Source organism: Dermacentor albipictus, chromosome 3 (assembly GCF_038994185.2).
Source record: "Dermacentor albipictus isolate Rhodes 1998 colony chromosome 3, USDA_Dalb.pri_finalv2, whole genome shotgun sequence".
NCBI lineage: Eukaryota > Metazoa > Arthropoda > Arachnida > Ixodida > Ixodidae > Dermacentor > Dermacentor albipictus.
In genome coordinates, this window is record NC_091823.1 from 41884536 (window position 1) to 41902202 (window position 17667).

Consider the following 17667-nt stretch of genomic DNA (forward strand, 5'->3'; position numbering starts at 1 on the left):
CCAAGAGCGCACTCATGCGACAGAATCCAAAAACCAAATTCAGCGCTGTACAAGGACTGTACAAGTTCCTTGTGTAGCACTGATTTGTTTTTTTTTTTGGATTCTGTCGCATGAGTGCGCTCTTGGGATCGGATGTTGGTGGCTGCGCCGCATGGTGCTCACTGCGCATGTTCCTATAGTTTGAGCTGGCTATAAAGGAGTGACGCAATAAAATGATGTCAGTTGAGAGTAGCGCCTTGTCCTGGTCGTCTTTCTTGTGTCTGTTGTTTTGCGCTAAACAAAGTATTCATGGATTCACACCAACTAGCCCGCCAACGCATTGTGCTGAACTAAAGTGTACTTCGTCTCTCGCCTAACAAGCCATCTCGCGAACGAAAAACAGGGCGAGATTGACGGTGTTCAAAATCTGTGACCACGTCGGATTTAACCACGCATTGAACTAAGCAAACTCCAGCAGCCATCATAGGCGCCAACCGCTTATAGTTTTTTGTGGAAGAGCGCACTACGTGAAGTGGCCAAATAGAAATAACAAGGACAGAAAGACGAGCGAAGTACGTCACCACAACGGCAAACAACGCTAGGCCGAGGCACACCTGCGTCAAGAGCCGAGAAGATGGATGGTGTCCTTACACGCAAACCAAACGGGCAGTCGGAGGTAAGCGTCGCCGCAACGTGCGGGGGCGACCAGCCACCAGAGGGCGCGCAGGGACCCGGTCGCCAATGTTTGATATCGGCTGACGCAGCGCCGTCGCCCAGATATTGCGCAATTAGCGCGGGCTCCATAAATCACGCCGGCGGTAATAAGTGGCTTCGTGGCAAACTCGACCCGGACGTGCTGCCTTTAAGGAAGATAGCGGGGGCAGGTCGTAATTGACGGACGCCTAATTAAAGAGAGAGGAACGACTCCCCACGGAAATGTGGAGGTGGGGAAGAAGACGACGAAGTTCTTTCTTTTTTTCTTTTCTCGCTTGTTTGGTTTCCTTCGATTCGACGAAGCCACGAAGCAATAACTGCCGCAGACCTGCGGTGACCTCTTGGTAAAAGGGATCGTCCCTCCTTTCTCGGAGACGTAATGCCGCAGCGTACGTGCCTTTTTCGTTCATCAGTGGCCAGCCGCTAGGAGAGCACATATATACCGCTCCTACAAAATTGATGCGCTGAAGATTTTTTTAACGGCTGGAAGAAGCACGGCTCTCGCGGCGACTATTAAATTATGCGTCCAGGGCTGTTCTAGATTTGCAGCACGTAATTTCATTTTAACGAAAACCGTGGATGGATACATGGATACACGCAATGGGTATATAGCATCAAGGTGGAGATGGTCGAAGATCGAAGGAAAGATGATTGTGAAAGTTGGCGAGCAGTTAGAAATAATTTTTTGACCTGCTATCGTCGAAACAAGTTGTCAAATGGACAAGGTAGATTGAGCAAATAACTTGAAGGCAGCGTAAATAATCGTGAGGGCGTAATTTCGTTTCAAAGAAAACGGACGCAAGAAACGGAAAGGGGACGTCTAGAGAGCTGGTTCTTAACACAGTTGTAAGTCAAACAGTCTAACACATCAACTCCTGCTCAATATAAATAATTAAAGCATAGTCCATATATTGATCAGAATAAACGCCTGGAAGATTAAATGGCAAGGTGGACCGACATTCAAGAAGAAAAGGATTACGAACGGCCAAATAGAAAAAGTCCTAAAGTGCTTTCTTTTAAATTTACTCATTGATTGAATGCCTTACACGGGCTATAAAAGTTGCCATGCAGTGTCTGCAGGGCATCGCTTTACCCTTGTCCACAGGAAGTTCATTATCGTGCAAAGTATGGCTGAGTACTGCTGTGTCATGTCCGTAGGATTAGCCGACTTTTACCACGTAGCAACCATTGCGGCTCAACATTTCATTTCAAAGTCGCGCCCAGAACCTTTACGGTAATATTGTAAGGTAATATTGTAAGCACAGCACAGCACAGCACATCACATCACATCACAGCACAGATAGATAGATAGATAGATAGATAGATAGATAGATAGATAGATAGATAGATAGATAGATAGATAGATAGATAGATAGATAGATAGATAGATAGATAGATAGATAGATAGATAGATAGATAGATAGATAGATAGATAGATAGATAGATAGATAGATAGATAGATAGATAGATAGATAGATAGATAGATAGATAGATAGATAGATAGATAGATAGATAGATAGATAGATTAGATAGATAGATAGATAGATAGATAGATAGATAGATAGATAGATAGATAGATAGATAGATAGATAGATAGATAGATAGATAGATAGATAGATAGATAGATAGATAGATAGATAGATTTTCTCTTTTGTTGTATTGATTGAATTTATTAACATGAGTTGTTAGACAAGCCATAGAGGAAAGCAACGCATTAGTGTTGGCCGTGTGGCTCTATTTAAGGTGCATCTGAAGCACAGCATAGAGTTTCATGCAATGACGAGAGTGAACTGTAGTGCTAGTGTCTACGGGAGCTGAAAACAGGGCAGCTCAGCCAGTAGAGGAATCATGGGTGTATATTTCATGGATTTGCCTAAACCTTATCCTTTTGGCTTTAAATGGCTTCATAGTCTTGTAAAATGATAATTTCGAGAAAGTACTGCGTTATAAATTATTAAATAGGCAATTGTTAAAATTGTCCCACGGCAGTATTGGTACGCATGACTTCTAGCACATAAACCCGATATTGAAACCACCACGCTACGGACACGTGGACAAGCGGAACCACTGGAGTTAGAACCGATTATGCGTGCTTTCAAAGACTTGTTACCCTCTACGGTAAAAAAAAAAAGTGTAAAGTGTTTTGAAATTTAGGCCAATTTAGGCTCAGATAAAGCGTAGTAAACGAAGCAACAAGAACGCTTGAAGCCTTAAGGCCGAAGATCAGACAAATCCGCGCACTTTCCATCATTCCCATGGCGGCTGAACGATCGAAGTGCAGAGTTCCCTCTAGTTTTTGTAAGAAACTCTGCGAAGAACCGTACACGTGAGCTTTCGCACATCGCCCCTACAGAAATGCGGGCGCTGCGGTCGGTACCTGGACCCGCGACATTGTGCCCATCAGCGGAAAAGAATGACCACTGATACACCGCAGCGGTTGGAATTCGTCAGTGCCACTGTCAAGGCAAAATTTACGAAGGGGCTACTCAAGCGTTCCGTCGCACTTAGCCGCGCACTTGAAAGCATCGGTGCGTGCGTAAATCACGCGCCCGAGAAGTCCGTCGTTCTCGCATGTGAGAATGCTCGGTTTGTTTGCCGCTCGAAAAAAAAAAAATCAAGTTCGCCGAAAGCAGCGCGATCACAAATCTCTGCCAGACCCAGACGGCGAAGAAAACAGCGCATAAAATGAGAACATTTGAGTCATCCTCGCCCAAGTCCTAGGCGCGTGCCAGCGTGCATGATTTATGCACGGTGACGGGAAATAAGAAAAGAGCGAGTGATATTTATTCTCGCAAACTATACTGTTACCTTTCTCTTCGCGCTTTCTTCATTTTTCATTCTTTCGTTCATCTTTTCCGTTTCATTTTCCTCTTTTTCTGGACCGTACCTCCTTTTTGTTATTATTTCCTGGATGAACTTGTGAGTTTGTGGGCTAGGTACTGCAGCCTGGAATAAAAAGCAATTTTAAATCCCGCTTGAGGCAGCCAGGTAACAATGAAATATGACGGCGCTTTTCAAACACCCTGGCTGTGGGAAGGACGCGCAGATGCCCCGCACAAATCTGGAAGGGAGTGAATGCATGTGCCGTGCGCTGTAGGACCAGTCAATATGTCTCGAGGAGGCGGACTTCCCGGGACATGCGCAGCCTTTCGGAACGCACAGAGGACGAAATAACAGCTGGTGGCCGATGCAGAAGCGTTTCATGGGTGTTCTCTTCCAGCTTCTTTTCTTCCTTCCTGTCTTTCCCGTCCTTCCTTGCTTCCATCCTTCCCTCTTCTTTCTTTGGGTACTGCATATCTGCAGATACAGTTGTCTTTCTTTCTTTCTTTCCTTCTTTTTTTCTTTCTCTTTCTTTCTTTCTTTCTCTTTCTTTCTTTCTTTCTTTCTTTCTTTCTTTCTTTCTTTCTTTCTTTCTTTCTTTCTCGAGCACTGTGTATCTGCAGATACAGTTCTGAGTGCGGCGATCTCCCGGCCGGCTTCCTGAGGATTGTGCCGTTGCGCAACATTTCAGAACAGAGCAGGTAGAGGTAGAACCCTCCTCTTTGCGCTAAGGGTTCTTCGACGCATAGAGAGAGAGATAGAGAGAGAGAGAGTCAACTTTTATACTGAGCCCTTAGTAAAGGTTGGTGCGCGCTGGCACCAGACGACGCAGTTGGCCTTACTCCGAGCGAAGTAGCCCGGAAGTGTGCGATACATGTGCATTTCCTGGTCCGTTTATGACGCAAGTAATCGCAGTAATATGCGATTGCGGTTCACCACGTTGGAAGCTGCTCAGGTATAGGCGATGACAATTTTTTTTTTTCGGATGCTGCTGCAGTTCACTGGGACTTGAGCCAAATAGCATTTCGAATTATATAGGAAAATCAATTCAAGCCTTCAACGCAGCTTTCTTTTCTCTCCCGCACAGTGCATTTTGCACTGTCCTAAATGTGCTAAGTAGCACTCTTGTTAATGTTTATTGCGCCCGATCAATTCCAAGATTTTTGTGGCGAGAAGTAGTTTTCAGTTTCGAAGACTTCGAACAGCTAAAATAGCGCGCTTCACCGCATAAGCCTCAAGTTCAAATGAATCCTAGTGACATCACCTTTGAAATTCTCCTTCGCATGTAAATGTCGATCTCTATGGTAAAGAATGGATTCACGATAATTTATCTTGGTTAATGCGGTCCACGACCTGAAATCTTGCGGGTGACAGCAGAAAAAATGAATGGTGCCATGGCAGGCGTTGGTAGCTTTGGTTTTATCATGCTGTGAGCTCTCATGCTAATTAGGTCAATAGAGAAACGATAGCGAATATATTTGCCGGATTGTACCATGTTAATGACGGAGGAAATCAGAATCAGCGATTTGATGGGGATGACGATGTGAGAACAATGGGTGGTTCAAACGCATGTGAGAAACATAGGGATGTGGACTTTGTGAGCCTTCTCGAGAACCCACGTTGCTGCAATCGCGAGATATAGAAATAATTTGGAAGATTACTGAACAATCCGCCATACACGGCAAGCGTAAATACACGACGACAACAGTACAGAGGTATCTACGCCCTTGAAGCATTGGACTAAATAAATTCATCGGATGGAAACTTGAACGTTAAGAGGAAATAAAGATAAACTAAAGCGATGGGACAGGATATTGTACGCCTCTCTTAAAGACATGGGAATACGGCTGCACGGATTTGAGAGTGAATCCGGCAGCCGATGTTTATTAAGAAAAAGAAATTGGGCAGGTTGTGCAAGATGGCAGACCTAATGACCGAACGGATAGATAATCGAACAAAGTGGCCGTCAAGGCAAGGAAACACTTGAGTCCGCAGAAAAATAGAGTGCGATCTGGTTAGAGAACTCGTAGGTTGATTGCGATTATGGTGATGAGGCTAATGTCTAATATTTCTTGTCCTTTGGAGGCGATATCTTGTAACACGCTCTCTCCATAACCTTGGACGCCACGTGCAGACAGCGGCGGTCGTAGGAGTCGTCTGCCTGCCGACTCCTTCACAGGCGGTAACCGAGAGAGTCTCGGAAGCAAAGACGTCAGCCTCCGCGGTGGCCGAAGACCTGAAGCCGGCCGCTACGGGTCTGATCGGCACCGGAGGTTACGGTGGCTACGGTGGTGTGGGTCAGGGCGTCAACAGCTTCCAGAGCGGCTACGGTAATGGCGGTTTCGGCAAGGGCTACGGAGGATTCTCAAACTACGGAAACAACAAGGTGAGCTTTTTTCATCGATCAAGCTTCTAGTTTTATAGGCAGCTTGGACAGCACGTAACGGGCACCACGATAGGTGTATACTTATACGTAGTTAGCAGCATGTACAGTTCATCTGAAAACAGATAACTTAGAGAGAAAAAAAAGACAGTTTTTCGCTATCAGCTTTGGTTTCTTCAGCCTACCGAAGAGACACTAAAAGATAAAATTATTTCACCTATTTTATTACCCTTCCAGAACACTAAACAAATCACTCTTACCTTAGAACGGAAGACTGGTGGTGCCGCCACTGTGGGGTTCCCACACTAGCTCCCCCTGACGTCACCAATTTTGGCGGCGTCTGCTTGCGCCTAGGTTATTCTTTGGTGTCAAAAATGGACTGCATTGTGTTCTAAAGGAGCTAAAGGCTTAACATGGCAGCATCTGTGAACATTTTACTGAGCCAGGGGGGCGCCAATGCGAAAAAAGAAATTGAAATCTGTGATGCCGCACTGACGAAGTGTCGCTTCATCTTGATCTTGTCACAACATCTGGCGAAACCTTGCATATATCGTACTGAAGACTGCGCTTCCTCGAAATACAAGCGAACTGCAAGTGATGGCTCAGTAATCCTGATATTATTTCTCCTTACAATATTTGCTGTGCAAATTTTGTGTCGTGACGTACAATGTCTTGATTTGAACATTATGCGTAGTATGCATAGTGCGTTCCTGCTTTTATGTGCCTTTTATCGTGTTGTTCAATCTCGTTTGTTTAAGTGTTTGTTTTGGCCGGCCTATATTTGTTATGTATACGGAATAATATGCAAGTGCAAACGGATGAAACACACAGACAAAAAAAAGGCAACGAGACAAGTGCCTTGTTGAAAAAGGAATACTCATCGGCAACCGCACTACCACGCAAATAAGTTTTACTCACACAAAAGAAGGCAATGTATATACAGATACGACTTCTAACAAAAACAGCATAAGTAAGCCGCGGCCTTATTAGCATCGTTTATTTTTATCTTTCAATTCAGTTTTCATGTTGTGAATACCTTTTCCATCAGTACCTTCTTTTAGGTTTATGCATTTCAATTTAATTTTCTGTTCATATATATATATTACTTGTGATTCAGCGCTTGTCCTGTTGCCTTCTTCGTCTTCTTGAGTCACCCGTATGCCTAGCTGTTACATTAAGCAGTCTCACCATCTCACCGAACTTTTCCCATTGATTTTGCTGTTTCTCTTTTTCTGCGCTGTTTGCATTTGCTGACTGGCCAAAAGAATAGCAGGAGCGGGCATCACCCGCGATTGCAACTTCTTCTACACAAACATTTATTCATGTAAAAAAAAATTATGTACTGGCGCTGGTGTTTCGGCATGCAAAAAGACGAAAGTAAATGGAACATTGAACTCATTATTTTCTTCTAATAACCAACTAATTATTCTTAAAGATCGAAAATATTCTTTTCAAATAAAAATTTTTTTCACTCTAAATTGATTCAGCTTATTTTCTTCAGTTTACCTTTAAGCGAATGAACAACGTAACTTAAGCAGCGTGTGATGTAAACGTGCTCGAATGCGTATGCCTCTAACATGTGACTGTCTTCGCAGCCGAAATGTAGCTATAGGACACCCTAGATGTTATAGAACAGCTGAGCCGAATAATGTTTTTCATCAAGTTAATCATCTTCTAGAAAACAAAAAGGACATTCCTATACAGCTAATGACAAGCCATTGACTCTTGCAAGGCTGCTTACTTGATATTTTATTAGATCGGCGTTGCAGTCCCATTTCCAATGACATGTTCTAGTGCGAGTTTCAAGTTCACAGGGCAGCCAACAGAAAAAAAAGTGTCGTAATGGGAAATTTTGCCAAACTGGTTTCAAAAGCGTCAACTTTCACGCAAAATACGCAGGCGCTGGCTGGTGGTGGCTTCGGCAAGGGTTCGTACGGCGACGGCGTCATCTCGGCGTACGGGAACCAGGGTCTGGGCCAGGGCGGTATCAACAACTTGGCCGCCCACGGCCTACACGGTGTCTCTGGAGCTACGGGCTTCAACCACCAGGGTGGCGTCAACAAGCAGTTTGGCGGGAAGGGAGCCACGAGGGACCAATTCAACGCAGGGCACAACAAGGCAAGCAGCGAGAAGTTTGACTAGATGCAAGGATAGAGCTGAACCTTAGAAAGACGTTGAACGTCCGAGCAACGAGCGAGGGAACTGCGCCGCCTCGCACTGCCACCTGCTAAACCCCCGGCTAGCTCAGATGGGAGAGCTATATAAGCCTTGGAAAGTCCTGGGTCGTGGATTAGCTCCATGATATAGGATTTTGGTTCTCTTCTATTCCAGAACGTTCTTTCTGGAAAACCCGGTGGGTTTCCTCTGGAGGTTCCATGTTGCTCTCAGGCTAATGAGAATTTTCGCTTTCACCCACACAAAAAGAAGAAATAACGGAGTCATGTTCTCCGCCGCGGCTGGCAGCATGCAGGTGGGAGTGATGCCTTTCTTGGCGACGCGTCGAGCAGGAAGTTGGCGGACCAGACGTGCAAAAGACGTTTTTTTAAAGGGATTCACAAAGTGAACTCCGGAGTGGCTGCTGAAGCGAAATAATTAATTTAGCAGGAAATCAGTAAACAGCCGAAAATAGAATAACCAAAATAGGCAATCAGGCTGTTTGTAAAATTTAGGCTAACTTCAAGGCACCAAGGGAAAAGTATGCATAACGAGCATGCCGCTGAAAACGACGCTAAGAGAGTCCACATGCCCGTAAACAGCATTCATTGTTTGAGCAGCGTGTTCGTGGGGTTGCAGGTTTTTCTACAGATATTGGCAGCAAGTTAGTCGAAAACAAAAGCAAAAATGCATCGATCTTCTTACATAACATAACCGCTTGTATTTTAACACTTGAATAACAGGTGACATGTCATTTATAGCATGTTAGGCCAGCTGATAATCTTGCCTCCTTAAAGGCAAGTCGTAAACGGGAGTGGATTCGTTGTTTATTGAGCTAGTATTATTATTTTAAACAGTCCAGTTTATTTTTTATTAGTCTAAAGGCCGATAACATGTGGGAAAAAAATATTCAGCGACAGAGAATTTTCGCCAAATGCAATGCCACTGTTATGTACTAGAAATGCTTGTTCTGTCGGTTGAGTTTATTCAACGTCGAGTATCGGTTGTCGATGGGTCCCTTCAGCAAACAGTAGAGCTGGATGATGTTTGATAGTATAGCTTCTCACTGCGACACTGAAAGCTCGAAACTGCAGGTTTGCTGCATCCGTACATTATTCAATACATCGATGACAGCCGTCGTCAGCTTAGGGGTACTTTCTTCGTCACGTTCACTCTCGCAATGTGGCAAAGCAAAAAGAAACATTTTCCATCACCACCAAGAACTGCGTACACAGTTCACACCTCTTGGTCAATACGCTGTGAACAGGCGAATGTGCTACGCTATCGTAGCCTTAGCGTTTCGGCAGTTTGCGTAGTGTTCCGAGAGTCGCGGCGTCCGTTCAAGCATCTCGGAGGCCACATCACTCAAATAAGGCAGCGGACGTGGGTGACGTTAAGTGCGTCGCAACGGCTTGCTGGACAAGATGCTGGGTCTCAGCTGTGAGAGCCCACTGCAGCCGCGGTAAATGATTTCAGAGACAAAATATTCACTGAGGTCTGCAGCTGTCATCACACTTGGTCGCCGAGAACCGGGCCGAGGAGTTCCAATAGACAGCTAACGCCACTAATAAATAAGAATAATAAGAAGAAAACACAAATAGACAATGACGGAGAAAGTAGGAAGGAGGACACTTGTGCATTTTTAAGTATCAGTATGACTCGTACAGCGTAAGCTTCTGATGTTGGTAAAGTCGCGGAACTTAAGATAGCACGCAAACCCGTTACAGCTGATCGTGTTTAACAGAGGGAAAAAAGAAAAGAAAAAAGGAAGCTCAATAATGGGCAGCTGCGCTCGACTCTCTTCATCTCTTTTCCTCCGAACTCGCTTCCCGTTTCTAACAGCATAAACGAAATTAAGAAACAAACGATGTAGCCAAGAAGGAACCACGTTGCACTTCCTTTTCGCATCTGAATCAAAGCAGCCACAGGTCTTGATTCTTAAGGTGCTGGCCGGTCGATAAATCGATCTCGCTAACGAGAGTATTTTTCATGAGCCCGAGTAACGGGAGAGGATTCTTTTAGCGTTCTGCTGCTTTCCCTTTTGCTTTCTTTCGTGCTGCGTGGGTGGTATCTTTGATGCGCCCGAGAACGAAGAGGTAATCGAGTTTTCGTTTAGATCCTTGAATCAAGGATGTGTTTAAGAGGGCCAAAGCTAAGCTGCCACGGGGCAAGTATGCACAAAGACATAACAACTTACAGCCCCGAATAGTTAATGAGGTGATTACTTCCCTTGCTAGAGTGCTCTTTCGAAGAACACAGAAAATTCCGACGAACGCGAACCATGGCGCGATCTTTAATCTTGCGTATCGACAGAGTCTAGCCGAGCATTGTACTTCCCTAGACTGGGGTAATCTTAAGCGCATGGAAAGGTGCACCTAAATTACATTCGCAGCGAGCAAGATATTCCTGCATGGTTTGCATTTTTCGGGTGGCGCGCACATCAGTATGGTTAATAAATCGTGGTACCAAAGAACGAGAACAAGGGGAACCGATCAGCAAAATTTTTTTTTCAGTCACAAAAAATATATACAAAGCCTGCAGAAAAAGCTGACGATGAAAGCTTAGGGGAAATGAACTAGGGCTTTCATTGAATTCTGGAAATGTAGAAATTGTAGTGCTGCAAAGCCAGTAAAAAGAGACTAAGGGCATTCAGAAACAAATGGACGTCACTGAGGTGCAATGTAAAATAAATTCTGATGAGAAGAAAATACTGCAGACGCAACTAAACACCTCGAGTGGCAAAACAGAAAGCTCAATTTAGAATTACATGTAATTCAGGTAACTGTAGGTGAGAACCTGCTACAAAGAGTTAACAACTTGGCTGATGGGATGAGTGTGCCGATACTCTCAGAACTAGAAGTTGCTGCTGTTCACCGTTTACCAGAGAGACCAGGGAAAATTACAAGCATAATTGGGAAGTACACGAGGCAGGCGGGGAGGTACCAGTGGCTGGAAAACCGGCAAAAATGGAAGGAAAAAGGTTGTCGTGGGACTGTGCTAGAGAATCTAACTATTCACAACAGGCAGTTCCTTCACGTCGCGAAAGAATGGGCAAGAGAAAATGGCTTTCAGTATGCGTGACACAGGAACGGAAAGGTTTTTGTGTGCAGGGCAAACAGCAAGCGTGCTATTGTTGTACGAGACGCACACGATTTTCCCGTATAATCTTGTTTCGGTCAACTGTAAGCCCTTGCCACTCTATCTAAGATGGCTGGACCAAAAAATCGCGTATTTCTTTCGCAAAAACTAACTGTTATCGGTGCCACTAATCACAAAAAAAAATCGCTGAAGTGTTTACACTTAAACGTTCGTTCCCTTTGGAATAAACAAGTCGATATTGAATTTTTTATCTCCGAATTCTCTTTTTCGTTTGATGTCATATTGCTTCTCTAAAACACGGGGCAAAGATAAGGATTACGCACGCACATTCATCTCTCGTCAGTCTTTCTGTCTGAGTCGCACAGCCCGCAATGGGGTTGGCGTTACGTTATTATTGAAGGAAGGCATGCAATGCGAAGTACTTCCTGACTTTTGCATCACGTGATGATTTTGAAATATTTACTGCTCGCACAGGAGTTTTTGGTATGTATAGGCCACCAGACGGAAACCCTGGCAGTTTTTCATGCTTCTATGAAAAGCTATTACGTTTTCGCCTGACAACCTATATCTTTTTGTATTTGCAGGTGGCTTTAACATAGATAAGTTATGTCATTTTGCATTACATTGATTGTATCAAATGGTTTGACTAGTGCCATTGCCTCAATAACCAGAACTACAGAAAATGTGCAGCTTTGCTGGACTTGTTTATTACAAATAACAACAGTAAAAACATTTTGGCCGGAGCTTTGTCACAGGATAACAGCAATCACCGTCCTGTATTTCTTTAAAAAAAACACATTTCGTGACAACGTGAGAACAAGACACTTTATTTTCACGATATCTCTGGGTCTAGTCTAGAGGCTTTTAGAAATGAATTGCTTGGTAGTAATCACCACGAGATTCGTCTATTAAAGAACGCTGATCAAGCCTACAATAACTTTTGAGAGATAATCTCAGACATTTATAAATGCCAATTCCCAGAAAAACAAGTCCATTTGAATAAAAAAATACTCGTAAACCATGGATGACCCCTGATGTGCTCATAAATATATTAAACATAAGAAAGAACGCTATCAAAAGTTCGTGATAAGTGGAAATTCTACCATTCTTAAAGAATACAAGACGTACAGATATCGATTAAACAAGGAAATCAGAAAACGCAAATCGCACTATATAGACAAAGAAATAGAATCCAGCGCAGATAAGAGTGACGTCCTGTGGAAAAAACTGAATTTATTTCTAAACTGGCATACATCAAGGCAAAGTTCGGAAAATCTTACAATCAACGGGAAGAAAATATCAAGAGTAGAAATTGGAAATATATTTATTGACTACTTTACGAATGTTATAGATGGCGTGATGTCCAGTAAACCTACTCAATTTCTTCCTGATCCAAATTTATCTTCCATCTTTTTTGAGCCTGTGGTGAAATAGGATGTCTACTCCGTTTTTTCGCAACTGAAGAACATTTCCGTTCCTGATCTTGATGGCATGCAGATTAGTCCCATTAAGTATACGCTGGATATTCTGCCCCCTTATATTACTGATACATTTAATATTCGTTTGTGAAGCGCAGTTTTTCCTGAAAGAATGCAGGGAGCAAAAGTCAGTGTCTTGTTCAAAAAGGTAGAAATGATGCTGGAAACTATCGACCCATATCTATACTGCCAGTTTTTTTCGAAAGAGTTAGAAAAGTTATGCACCGTCAACTGTACCAATTCCAATTCTCAGAAAACATAATGTGATTCCACGTACTCAGTTTGGTTTCAGGAAACACCGATCTACATGAATGACATTAATGGAGCAAAAAGAGTATATTCAATCCCACTTTGAAAACAAACATATCGTGCTAAGTATGCATGTAGACTCTAGTAAAGCGTTTGATATTGCTACGAGGCAATCTTATTCAGCATTCGTTGTTTCAGAAATTACGATGCTATACAAATTCGTGGTCATCCGCTAGACCTAATAAAACATTATAAAACATCGCAAACAGGTAGTCGAGATTGACAGGAACTGCTCGCAGCTGTAGTCCATTTCGAAGGGCGTACCGCAGGGAAGCATTCTTGGGCCTCTTCTCTTTATAGCCTACGTAAATGGCCTAATTCGCATTTATCTCGAAGCTACATATGTTCTATATGCTGTTTCGGCTGAAGAGAGTATAACAGTCCAGAAAAGAATGAACCAGATTCTTGTGGAACTAAAACACTGGTCATGTTTTAATAATTTAAGCATAAACACAAGCAAACCAAAGGCGGTATTATTTTGACAAAAATAAGCAAATCAACAGAAATTTGCAGCTTACGTATGGCCATACTGAAATTGAGCTGGTAAAGTATATAAACATTCTGGGAGTTACATTTTCAAGCTACATGCCTTGGAACGAAATTATCGAAAGTGTGCTGGTCCAGTTATCGCGCGTTGTGGGTATGGCATATCGCTGTGAAATAGTGTTGGCATAATGATTTTAATATTTAGATCACTTTTTTATTCACTCCTTACCTATTCTTTTTTGGTATGGGGCTCCACAACTTCTGCAAACTTGCAAAAGCTATACCTGATGCAAAAGAAATATATCAGAATACTTTTAACTTACCGTATGATGCCATCACAGGTGAATTGTTTCAGCAGGCTGGAATGTTACTTGTCCACAACCTGTACACTTATAAGTTAACTGTAGCAATTAGGCGCGAAGTGAAAGAAAATCGACGTTTTCTACATGCCCTTTCACATTTACAGCAAAACATTACATAGCTTAATACACGATATAAAGAAACGCCTTTACGAAGCCTTCAGTACTACTAAGAATAGTTTAACTGCGCCTATTAAAATGTATTACAGGTAATAAGCCCGAGAAGATATACATCTAAGAAAGGAAAGAAAATGGAGATGAATCCGATGCGCTGCAAATTGCTACCCTACACTGGGGAATGCTAGCTAATGGGTGAAAAACATGAAGTGCCACTGTATCCAGAGGTGCACATTGAGACCATTGTTGGTCGCTGAAGTCTTCCAACTTCGTGAAAGCCGCCGTTCACGGCTTACTTTCTGAGTTTGACGTATTGGTTCTCGAGACAAGTCTGCACCAACCGAGTAATACAAGCGGGTCACACACCAATATAAATGACCACGTTTTCATGTTCCGCGCAAATTGAAGGGTTAAGAAATTGACACCCAGATAGTCTAACGGAACTGTATAGCTTAGGTAGAAAACGGATTTTCAAAACGCACCGACGAAAGGATGAATTACGAAACCTCAGGATACTTGCATTCCGCTGGAGTATGGACACACTTCGAAATTATGACAACCGACAATGCATGCCGACCCCGTGAAGGCTCATAAGCACTTCTCTCATCATCTGCTTCATGATGGGGCTTCCTTTTTTGATACGGAGACATTCCTTCGAAAAGACATGGTTGTATTCGAAGTACTTCGAGCTCGGTACAGTGGGAGCATGCTGTCGCGTTTGGGAAACGCATTGCTCACACGTCCCAGCATCGTGAATTTTTTGCACTAGTTTTTGCGTCGTGAATTTTTTCCCACCTCGACATGTGATCACCAACCTCGATGGCACGCAAGGCAAGGCAACCACTAGTGTTATCCTTACGACATTGACGTGACATTTCCATCACTGATTTGCCGATGCCTTACTATATGCCTGCTGTAGATGGAGTTGTTACCGCCCACGTTTCTCGCATCAGCAAGCCACGTTGTGTGAAGGTCTCATCCTGTGATAAGTGGCACAAAAGAAAGAATTCCTACTCCTGCATGACTTGTAATGGGGGTACCTAAGGGTATATTTGTGGTAAGGTTTCCGCACCGGATGTTCGCAAGACGTCTGGACACATTACTCGACTAAATATGCAGGACCGCAAGAGTACAGGCTGTCATACGCTTCGCAGAACTGCACCCTTAAACATTCTATATATACACTTTTTTGTTAAATGATGATGTGCCCGCCGTGGTACGGTGCCACATTTTGTTTTGTCTTCTATTGAGCCGCCTGGGTGGCCTACAACATATGCACCAAATGATTGACCTCCACTTTTTTTCTGGTGTAAACACGGCACAGAGAGCAATTTATCACGCGGTGTCTCGTTACCGCCGCGTGTCGAGTTTTGTAAGCCACTTCGTTAGTTACGAATGTTTTAGTGACCCTTTCATGCGTCAAAAACATATCGTTCATACTTTTAATCATTTTTGTATTTGCGTGTTTCAGCCTGCTTGCGTTTGCTAAGCACTGTATTGCTATCATGTGACTAAGCAACACGCAGTAGCCGACATCTCTCATGTTGTCAATGTCCCATGGGGACACAGTAAATATTCATAGAAAATTAAGCGTACCTACAACGTAGCAAAATAACCTACGTACTTTAAATTTGCCTCTTTCCTGCCCACCCCGTACCAAAGGTCTTCGCCAAGGAGAAGGTGTACGCAGTGGACCAGAGTTTCCAGAATGGCAACCGAGATGCCTTCAACCATAACTACGGCAACCTCGGTGGTTTCACGGGCCAGGGAGGCTTCGGCAAGCAGGAAAAGGTGAACCAGTACGGCAACCAGCAGTACGGCGCCTTCAAGGGCTACGGTCAGGGCAACTACGGCAAGCACGGACGCTCGTCGTTCGGCGAGGGCGCCCAGGGCATCAACAACTACGGACACGCGGCCGGATACGGGACGCAAGCGCAGCAGGGCAAGGGATACGGAGGCTACGGACACGGAGGCGTGGGCGCCTACGGGGGAGCCATCAATCGCGGATACGGCGGATATGGAGCCACACAAGCCGTGGCACCTATTCTCGCGAGACCCATTGCCCACGGCCTAGCGCCAGGCCTTGGATACGGAATTGGACACGGAATTGGACACGGAATTGGGCACGGAATAGGGGGCCATCACGGCATAGGGGCAGGGCCGCTCTTCTACTGAGTGGAACTAACTTATGGTAGTATGAAAACGTCGCTAAGCTAAAGTCAAGTTCCTAAGTCGACTCGAAAGAAAAACGGAAAGAATGAAAAAAAAAAGAAAGTGTCACTGCAACATTCACTGCTTAAGTTTGCGAAATTCGCTGCAAATGCAGCATATTATACAACCTACAGAAACAAATGCTTTGCCCACTTCACGAGTTTGCTTTGGTGTGGCTGTTCTCAAACGTGAGAAAAAAAGTTCTTGCGCAATCCGTTCCAAAGCAAAACAATAAATAAAAGAGGAACAAGAAAGCGAATCAGTCAAGGAAGCAAAAAAAAAACATACTTTCACGTTCATGCTTACCGCAGTAATGATCTGGCGCATTCGGTGATTCGAGATTATTTAAATAGGCTCAGAAACGTATCTCAGTATTCAGCCAAGTGAGGCTGACACGCCAATATTCAGCGAATACGGCGTATCGCTGCACGGCTAATATTTATTGCCTCTGAGTCGCGACGTTTCACAGCTTCCACCGCACAAGGGATTTCTCTCGAAATAACGCTACTTGCCTCCGGCATAGCTAGTGCCCCTTCTTAAATATAAACTTTTCTCAGCTATATATAGCTTGTTAGATCTGACCGCTACAGGCATCTTTCCTTCTCAGTGTCACATAAGCAACCTTTTGCTGAATACGTTAATATTCGCTACCTGTCCGCGATAATCGGATCTACTTCAATTACTATTTTATTTGCAGATGTTTAGCCCACATTTAAATGTTGTACCAACCCCGCACTGTTAGAAGCTGCGGTAATTAAATGTTCAGTGAAATGTGCGATCAGAATGTTCCGCACACAATGGCTAGCCTATTACTAAACCAGAGTGCTTTATTTCTGCCCATCTCTTGTGGATGTAGCTTCGACAGCGAGATGTCGCTTCGATAAAGAAAGACGAAACAATTGTGCCTCGATGGCGACACAATTGCAAAGTGAAAGTATGAGTCGGGACACCACGGTGAACAGGCGGTTATGAAGAACTTTATCGTGTATTGCAAACGTGCCACAAAACGCTAATGAACCTCATTTCTGCATAGGTGAAACTAAGAAGTTGTGTGAAGTTCAAGTGAATAAAACTGCAAACTGTATACCTCTGTCACGTGCTTGCTTTTGCTGTGCCCTTCCTTATTACCTCGGATGACGCAGCACCACCGTCATTGCCATGGTGTGAGTTACTCGAGCATGATAAAGAAATCACCGCCCAAGCACTCCGTACCGATGTTTAATCAGCGAAGCTGAAACGTGCGGCCCCAGTGTTTATCACTGGGTTAATCCGGATGGTTCCTTAAACGACGGCTTGGTAGACTGCCGGATCCTCGGTACGCAGTTGCTGCAAGCGTTCGGCTGCGCATTGTGCCCTGGCTGCAGCATCGGCACGCTGCAGACGCGATCGTTCCCTGTTATGCTCGCGACGTTGCTGATCGAAAGCTGCCTGCTCCTCAGGAGTACGTATGACGCGTGGCATACTAATTTCGGAGTCGGAGAGACACTGCTGCACAGGCACTCGGCTGCGACAGAGAGCAACGCCGTCACTATTGGCGCAGCCAATCGCGCGCCTCTCG

General features: G+C 44.1%; 1 protein-coding gene across 1 annotated transcript in view; it reads left to right on the top strand.

The window, feature by feature from the left end:
• The window catches only part of LOC135902503 (uncharacterized), a 64926-nt gene extending 47748 nt beyond the window's left edge, over window positions 1-17178 (top strand). Inside the window, exons 3-5 of the mRNA XM_070536434.1 lie at window positions 5648-5899; window positions 7796-8014; window positions 15561-17178. Of these exons, the coding sequence (XP_070392535.1) occupies window positions 5648-5899; window positions 7796-8014; window positions 15561-16073 (984 nt within the window). The 3' untranslated portion in view covers window positions 16074-17178. The remainder of the gene's footprint in view (window positions 1-5647; window positions 5900-7795; window positions 8015-15560) is intronic.
• The last annotated feature ends 489 nt before the right edge of the window (window positions 17179-17667 follow it).